Genomic DNA, 9,424 nt, shown 5'->3' on the forward strand with positions numbered 1-9,424 from the left:
AACAGGGGTAGGTTTTTTTTTACACAGAGGGTTGTGCATGTCTGGAATGCCTTGCCAGGTATGGTGGTGGAGACTGAAACATTCGGGGCATTTGAGAGACTCTTAGACAGGTACATGGATGAAAGAAAAATAGAGCAATTCAAGGGAAGAAGGGTTACTTTTTTTTTGGTAGGAATATACAAATCGGTACAACATTGAGGGCCAAAAGGCCTGTACTATGCTGTATTGTTCTATATTAATGGAAAAGGAGAAAAAGGTTACAATCCACCCATTGAATACTCGAATCGTTGAATAAAGATGGAAAGTATGCAGCAAATCAATGAGAAAGAAAACGGGGAGATAAATCCCAGTCTTTCATTTATTCAACGAAAGGATACATTTGCTCAGAGCTCGTGAGACCAGAGGTTTAATTTAAGTTTACTGTGATGCACTGTCTCTCGGGCATCCAAAAGGACCAAATCAAGTTTCTGCTCTGAGTCATCTACCAAGGAAGAAGAATCCTAATCCCAATGGAAGCTTGCTCCAGCTGTTGCCAGGCAACAGCATGCCTTCTCACAAACTCTAATTTATTTATTCAGACGCCCAGTGAATTATAAATATCTAATTACAGACCAGCAGGGGGTTCTCTCAGGAGAATTCTGGGTTTGTTTTTTGATGAATCTAAACAAATCATGTACTCACATCACTGAATACAAATAAAGACTAAAAGGGCCTGGAACTCATTTAAATCTGTGGATTGAAAGTCAGGTTTGAAATGTCAATTATGGAACAAACCAGAAGGTGAAATTCGGCACCAGCGTAATTTCCTGTCCATGCCACTTATTGGCGGGATTAGCTCTGACAATTGGGAGTATTTTTTTTAATAAGAAAACACTTCTTCACAGTCAATAGCAACGTGCTGTCTGGTAAATGTTTGAGCACCAAGTCAGGTTGTTGAGACATTCCACAGGTCCTATAAAAGGAGAAAATTGAAGTGCCCACGAGAAGAGGCGGGGCAGCTCAAGTTTCAGGGTTGGAAGTCAGTTTCTCCAGAAACTGACTTCTTCCAGTGTTTCAAATGAAGTCACACAGGATAAAGGTTGACTATTTTGCCCCATTTACCAGTACCAGTTCTCCCAAATGAACTATCCAATAATGCGAACCCTGTATATTCCCCAAAGGTCAGCAATTCTTTTTTTATTTTGTTTTTACAAAGAATCTTCCTTTTTCAAAGATGTTTCTACCACCCACAAGGATGGATACGCAGGTGGCTAATCACTCACCGGATAACAGTAACACTATTGCAGTGCCAGGAACCCGGTGAATCCAGCACTGCCTGTAACGTTCTCCCTGTGACCTGTGTGGATTTTCTCAAGGTGCTCCGGTTTCCTCCTGCCCTCCACAAATGTCTGGGGTTTGGAGATTAATTGGTGTATTTTTGGCGGCATGGGCTCATGGGGCTGGAATGGCCTGTTACTGTCCTGTATCTCTAAATTTAAAAAAAAACACGGTGATCATTTATTACCAGTTATGAGCTGGGTATCTCACACCCAATGCTGGTGAGAAGGCTTCACTCCATGATGTAAGTGATATTACAAAGCTATGCATTACCAGAAAATGCAGGGCCCAAAGGTGCTATCAGTAAACCACCGCACCACAAAACATCTGCTCTCAACCTTTGCCTGCCAACACCCACCATTGGGCTCCCCTACCTGACATGAACCTCTCTCCCTCAACTCCCTGGCAATCTCGGCCTTCCCAAACCATCAGACCCACCTCTACACATCCGCAATCAGCACTCACAAGGTCACCCGCTCCTGCTCCCTCCCTTGACTAATGTCCTCAGCTGTGAGGCTCTGAGCAGAAAGTTAATAAAAAGAAGGAGAACCATTCCTACGATGACTTGTCTGTCCTTGGCATCATCCATTTTCCGTGCAAGGCTCAATATAAACATCGTATTCCTCATGGATAGCCTTAAACCAAATGGCATATGCTTAGACTTCTCTAATTTCAGATAACCCTGTTTACCACAGAAAAGTTGGTGAGAGAGAGAGAGAGAGAGAGAGAGAGAGTATATAGCTCCAGGAGTAGGTAAATAAGAGATGGGAAGAGTGGAATCAGATGAGGTGGGGAGGATGGGGGGGGACATTATCTAAAGAAAATCCAGAAGGAATATGACGTTGTTCCTCAAGTTTACGTTTTGCCTCGCTCCCTCCCTCTGATTCCTCTGTTACCAGCTTTATCTGCCTACTCCTGTACTTTTTTCTCTCTCTAACCTTTCTTTCCACACTCCCCCTTCCTAATGGTATCTCCCATTACCTGTCTCTCTTTCTCTCCATCTCTCATACCTTCCATAGAACCATAGAACATTACAGCATGAAAACAGGCCATCTCAGCCGTGCCGAATCATTTTTTTGCCTCATCCCACTGACCTGCACCCAGTCCATAGCCCTCCAGCCCTCCTCTCTCCCATCCATATACCTGTCCAAATTCCTCTTAAATGTTAAAATTGAGCCCATATTCACCACTTCAGCTGGAAGCTCATTCCACACACCCTCATGATTCCCTTAAACCTTTCCCCTTTCACCCTTAGCCCATGCCCTCTGGTTTGTGAGTGTATATATATTCCATCTGTATTCTTCCCACCTCTGGGCTTCTGACCCAGCTTCTTTCCCCCCTTTGTATATGTAATTTCACCTATTCTATGTTAGCCTTGATTCAGACCGGAAACATTGACTGACCACTTCTACCTAAGGACACTGTCTGACTTACTGAGTTCCTCCAGCAATTCTCTATCTGCTCAAGGCTCCAGTATGTGCAACTTTTGTGTTTCTCTTCCCCAAGACTGCAGTGGCATCAAGATTCAATGTTAAAGGTTCAAGATTCCTTTATTATCATGTACATAAATACACAAAATTTGTTTACCTTTGTTGCCCGTAAAGTCACACAAGGAATCAAAATCAGGGTTCTATAGCACAGAAACAGACTCTTTGGCCCAACTCATCCGCGCCAGCCAAGTTGTCTGCTCAAGCTGGTCCCATTTGCTTGCATTTGGTCTAAACCTCTCCTATCCACGGACCTGTCCAAATTGAACCAAACGGAAAAGGGCACCACTGGTCCAGCCCCCCAACCGAGAAGAGAAAGAGAAGCAACAGAAAGTCCCTTCAGAGATATCGAGTGTCTGTAGAACCTGCCACCTTACAATGCCACCATCTCCTGCACCCCCGTAACCTCTCTAGCCACACAGTGAACCTGATCTTCATGCATCCAGATCACTCTCCTTGACCCCTGGTTCCTAGTGCTGGATTAACTTAGTAACAAAAGTAGCATATGCTGCAGGCCCCAAATTTTCAAGGACCCCATGCTAAATGCTTGCAAGTTATCAATTCAAGAACAAGGACATGCTGCACTTTGCCGTGGCCCAGTCTGAGGTGGCCCGCCAGATGGGTGACCCGGATCACTTCACCGAGGCCTACCTCAACCTGCCACAGGACCGCGAGAAACTGTGCGAGTTGTCCGTAAAGCCGCTGACCGCAGTGACTGCTTGCTGCTGCTCCTCTGAATGACAGCTCACTCTGCCCCTCCCGGGCTGCTGTCACCGCATCACGTGACAGCTTGTCCCAGCCAAGTAACCGCGAGCATCACTGAGCGCCATTCCCTCAGCAACAGGCCGGGCCATGGGGGAGGCTGCAGCCTGGGCATGTTCCCCCTCCCACACTGAATGATAGTTTGTGCCCCCACCCCCAGTGCAGTTACCCTAATGCCCCCCCCCAATTGGATCTCTTCTGATGCCCACTCTGCTATGCAACTAAAAGATATATGTGTTTTATTATTTGGGCATATTTTTTTAAATTAGGGCCCTTTTGTAACATGTGCTACAGGCCCTACATTAGCTTAATCTGGGCTTGCTGTTTCCCAACTTTGAGGAGAACTTTACAGAGAAGGAAGACCCAGAGGAGGATAAGCTCAGCCAAGGGGTCCTGCCCTTAGGAGTACATCTGGTGAGGACCCTGTCGGTCCTTCCAGGTTCCTGTGTGGAGCACACATGGCTGACAGTGGCAGCTCCACAGGTGCTGGCATGGGCTCTGTGGCTGAAAGCCTCACGCTAGACTCCTGCCAGCTGGCTTCTCAACCATGGAATCGGGTTCGGAACTTGCGAGGGAGCACTGACGAGAAGGCCTGAAAGGACACAAATGCGTTCAATTCCTTACCCTTTGGGGATTTGAAACTTAGGGTCGGGGAGGTACAATTTGGAGGTGCCAAAGGCAGCGACATCAGAGGAGAAAGCGAGGTCCACGGTTTAGCCTCTCTTTTGCTTCTCATTCTTGTTTCGATAATGGGGTCGGATTAGTTGTTGACTCTTTGTTTATCTTTGCAGGAAAAATAAAACATTTTTGTGTATTTTGTATTCATGGCATTCAGTTGAATCTTATTTCCAAATTGGTGTGTGGCTTGAAGGGGAGCTCTGAGGTGGTGGTGTCTGTGCACTCCGGCTGCCTTTGTCTTTCCGGGAGGTTGAGATCCCAGGTTTGGAAGGTGCTGTGTCAGTGACCGGGGCAAGTAACTCTATGCACACACTTCAACCGCAGCACCGATCACTTTCCTCTAACAAATGCCCAATGAGTGGTGTAAAAACTGGAAGGTTAGCAAATGTCAACAGTCTCAGTCTCCGTGAAACTTCCATGTGATTTTGTTAGAAAAATCAACTGATATTTCTTAAAATGTTGGGAATATAGTATTGGACTTGTAACTCAGGAACTCTGTTGGAATCTGATCATGACTCTTGGGGGATTTAAATTTAATCGACTAAAACAAAAATCTGGAATTGAAGACCGCATCTGGGTTGTTGCTATCCTGTAAAGAAATATGTTGGTCATAACTGCTCTGCTCCATATATGAAAGCAATTGTTTTGACTGTAAGTGCTCCTGGAATGGCCTAGCAGACTGTTGAAAGGTGAGTGGTGGATGTCCAGACATTGGAATAAATGAGGAAAATGGCTTACTAAAGTTTAAGGAGTGGGAGGTGCTTGCTGCCTTGCAACGAATAAAGGTAGACAAATCCCCTGGACCAGGTAGGATATTCCCCCGCACCTTGAGGGAGACAAGTGCTGAAATTGCAGGGCCCCTGGTGGATATATTCCCCCTTAGTCATGGGGGAGGTGCTAGAGGATTGGAGTGTAGTTCATGTTGTCCCACTGTTTAGGGAGGGCTCCAAAAGTAAACCAGGCAATTATAGGCCAGTGAGCCTGACGTCAGTAGTATGTAAATTATTTGAAGGATTTCTGAGAGATAGGATATATAGATATTTCAACCGACATCATCTGATTAAGGACAGTCAGCATGGCTTTATGCATAGAAGATCATGTTTAACAAATCTTGTAGAGTTTTCTGAGGAAGTTACCAAGAAGGTTAAAGAGGGAAAGGCTGTGGATGCTGTCTACATGGACTTTAGTAAGGCCTTTGACAAGGTTCCACCTGAGAGGTTGTTCAGAAGGTTAGGACACTAAGTATAGATAGAGAGGTGGCAAACTAGATTTGAAATTTGCTTGGTGGAAGGAAAAAGAGAGTGATGGTGGATGGTTGCTTCTTAGACTAAGGTCTGTGTCAAGTGCTATGTCTCAGGGATCTGTGTTGGCACCATTATTGTTTGTTATCTATATAAATGAACGAGATGATAACATGGTGAATTGGATCAACAAGTTTACTGGTGACACAAAGATAGGAGGCATTGAGGACTGTGAGGAAGATTTTCATATCTTGCAGAGGGAGCTGGAGCAGCTGGGAAACTGGGCTGGTGGAATTTAATCAGATAAGTGTGAAGTGCGGCCCTTTGGAAGAGTGAGTCAGGGTAGGACATACACAGTAAATGGGAGGCCATTGAGGAGTGCAGAGGAGCAAAGAGATCTGGGAATACAGATACATTGTTCCCTGAAGGTGGCGTCGCAGGTGCTCAGGGTTGTAAAAAAAGTATTTGGCATCTTCCTTGACTATACTCCTTGGAACAAAGAAGAATAAGGGGAGACTGATAGAGGTTTATAAGATTATGAGGGTTATAGACAGAGTAGATGTGAGAAGGATGTTTCCACATAGATTGGGGGAGATAAATATGAGAGGTCATAGCTTTAGGCAGAAAGGGGAGAGGTTTAAGGGGAACATTAGGGGAAAGTTTTTCACTCAGTGTGGTAGGAGTGTGGAATGAGCTGCCATCTGATGTAGTGAATGCAGGTTCAATTTTGAGTTTTAAAAATCGATAGATACATGAATAGGAGTGGTCTGGAGGGTTATGGAATGAGATTAGGTCAGTGGAACTTGCTAGTTTTATTGGTCAGCACAGACCAAAGGGTCGAATGGCCTGTTTTTCTGAGCTGTAGCGTTCTATGGTTCTATTGACTCCTGTTGCGAATATCTGTTGTAATGTTGCTGTTTTCTTTCTGCAGGAACAGTTTGAGTTTGCACTGACAGCTGTGGCTGAGGAGGTGAACGCAATCCTGAAGGCACTTCCACAGTGAGAGGCCACCAGAAATCCCGTCTGGTTCCACCACTTGATCCTGCTGGTCTACATGAATGTAGTAGAAATGTGTTCTGATCTTAGCTGTGTAACTTACTTTAACAGCTTTAGAAAATGTGTCCCTTCAACATCTGTTTTCGATGCAATTCTTAGCTCAAGAAATAAACTGAACGATTTCAAAATAGGAAAAATTAAAGGATGATTATAAGTGTTTGTATATATGCGTTTTGGGACTGGACAGAACTGGATACAAAACCCTCAAAGGAGATAGTCCAAAGTCACATAGATTTTAACCAATTTCCAATTCAAATATTGTGCAAAAGCAGCTTTTTATCCACTATTAATTTCAGTGTTTGGTCAGAGTATGATAAGGCTTCTCAGTATTAATTGCACAGCCTTTCAATGCAGTTGATGAATGTGTTTGGTATTTCGTAATAGTCAAGTGATTCCACCTCTGCTTTGCCCTTAAGGTTGTGCCCAATGTCTGACCCTTTATGGTGGGAAGACAATTTTTACCTGTGTTCCTGTTTGGTACAAGTGCACTGCTGGTAACCTACTTATGGTTATCTATTTGGGGTTTGACACCAGATCATTGGAAATTACAGTATTTCCAGGCAGTTTTGACATAGTGGATCTTTAGAATATGTTTTGGAAGGGTATCATTCAGCAAATGGACAATTTAAAGATGTATCTTTAATTTCCTCTTTCCTTTGAGTTGCACTTTACCAAGCAACCAACCAATATGAATCTGACCACCATGGTTCCTGGTTTCAGTCATATCTGATATCCTATGCCTGGAATCACTGATTATTTTGCAGTGATTTGAAGTACTATACCACCTTTTCAATGTTTAATCTTGGGCCCAACCCTTTACCTCAGAATCTTTTAGTTGCTCTTGATTTTTTTTCCCTCTCTGGTCACTGGTGGGTCACCTAAGCAAATTATATTCACTCAAATATGATTTTGGATGTAAGATCAGCCATAATATGTTTGTAAATTCATTAAATTGCAGTGGTTTTGAGTGTGTTGCATTCTTTCACTCTGTGCTTGCATTCTGTTCCTCCGTTCTCGGAAAAATCATGTTCAAAATCTTTCCAAAGAAATATTAATTGCGCGAATGTAACGGCTGATTTCAGCTTAGGATGATAAATAGGTTCAGATCTGTACACTGCTTGAGTCTGGTGATTCATCCCCTCTCCAGCACCAAACAGAGCTTCAGCACTTCATCTCCTTTGCTCTCTGTGTTAACTGCAGAATGGAGGAGACAACTTAATAATGGTACTTTTGGAACTCAGAATAAATCCCTGACATATTGCAAACAAATGAACACAGTCAGTGGAGTGAGAATGGTCATTAAGTCGGTGGGAAAACTTGGGTTTTCTTTCAATCTGGCCTTAGTAGGTGCAGCGAAGAAGTGAATGTGTCTGCTTGAGCTTTAATGTCAAAGGTACCCCAGGATCCCTGCTGTCATCACTCAACTAATAGTCTTCCATGCTTCTTTGGTTTCTAGATCTCATCTTTTAATCACTAAATATATTTATTACAACACTGTTGCCAATACAGGCTGTGAGTTTGAATCCAACATCGACTCGAGGGGTGAAACTCCTTTGTTTCTCATGAATGCAAGGCCGATGCCACCTTATCCTGATGGTCAGAGGCAAAGAAGTGAGGTTAGTCCAAAATCTTGGAGCAACTTGGCAGTCATCAGAGAGGTCAAGTGTATTCAAGTGAATGTGCAGGATGTTAAATCTGCTGAATTTTGGAGACCCTCCACCTTTGCATTCTACGTGAGGCAGAGTTGCCTTATGTGTGCTCATCCATAAGAATACATAGGATCATTTTTTAAAAGAGGGTCTGAGGGCTTAAGCTTGCCTTCCCCCTGCCACTCCCCAGGCAAGTACCTGAGCCTAACACACGGTGATTGCTCCACTGGTGAACTACAGAAGGTGCAGGTTAGAGTTGAGGCAAAGCAGAGCAAGTGAGCGTTCTTTTTACCTGTATGTAAGTCCTGCAGTGGGAACGCCTGACTACTGGCTATTGTTGAACTCTGGTCTGGCTGTTTATTGTTAAGGCACCACAACAGGCCTTTATTTTTGTGCAGTGTACAAGGACAGCTGGCTCATTGTGCCGAAGGAAACAAAAAAAATATTCAATCCAAATGCATACTTGCTCAAGTCACAGGTTCTGTCCAGTCCCTCTCAAGATGACACAACCTAATCCATTCGTCCTCTTCAGATTGAGTTTCAGTGTGGAGATGTGGTTAGAAATCCTAAGTGTTTGATTTTATTAATTTCTGACAACTACTACAGTCTGTTGCAAATTTGATGTTGACACAGTCTTTGTCTGTAAATACACCTGGTTATATAAGATCTACTGCATATGTGACATTTAAAGATCTATTTTAATTGTTTTAGCTTCATGAAAACAGCTTTCCTTTTAGACTTGCTTGTGGATTATTTTGTGTCAAATAGCCTAATGCTCTCTTCTTATTGATCTTTCCTTTTACCTAATAAATGATCTGCTTTATTTCATAAATTAGAACTAATTTCATTTGCTTTATATAGTGACAGAATCTGTCATGTTAGTGAGAATTTTCATCCAATCTTCCTGGATCACATTCAATGATTTTCAGATCCATGTGTATTTTTTTACCGAACTCAAAAGATTTGACCAGTTATTTTTTCAAAAATTAGAAGTGCACCATGACTAGAGATGCCTGTGTGCTTTAAGATTCAAGATTTCTTTATAGTCATGTGATAATATTACATGGGATCTGCTGCAGTGTGCCGTAAGGCAGAAAGATTCGCCATTGGCAGAGATTGCCTGAAGCGCCTCTTACATTCAGAGAAGGAGAAGTGAAAGAGAGTCCCCTCAGAATCACTGAATGCCCATGGATTTTCCTCCAGTGCTGCCACAGCTCCCACAGTCATTCAGGGA

At 43.4% G+C, this 9,424-nt stretch overlaps 1 protein-coding gene across 1 annotated transcript in view; it reads left to right on the forward strand.

The window, feature by feature from the left end:
• The window catches only part of ptprn2 (protein tyrosine phosphatase receptor type N2), a 1,138,884-nt gene extending 1,129,921 nt beyond the window's left edge, over positions 1-8,963 (forward strand). Inside the window, exon 23 of the mRNA XM_069914734.1 lies at positions 6,417-8,963. Within this exon, the coding sequence (XP_069770835.1) occupies positions 6,417-6,488 (72 nt within the window). The 3' untranslated portion in view covers positions 6,489-8,963. The remainder of the gene's footprint in view (positions 1-6,416) is intronic.
• The last annotated feature ends 461 nt before the right edge of the window (positions 8,964-9,424 follow it).

Source organism: Narcine bancroftii, chromosome 1 (assembly GCF_036971445.1).
Source record: "Narcine bancroftii isolate sNarBan1 chromosome 1, sNarBan1.hap1, whole genome shotgun sequence".
Lineage (NCBI taxonomy): Eukaryota > Metazoa > Chordata > Chondrichthyes > Torpediniformes > Narcinidae > Narcine > Narcine bancroftii.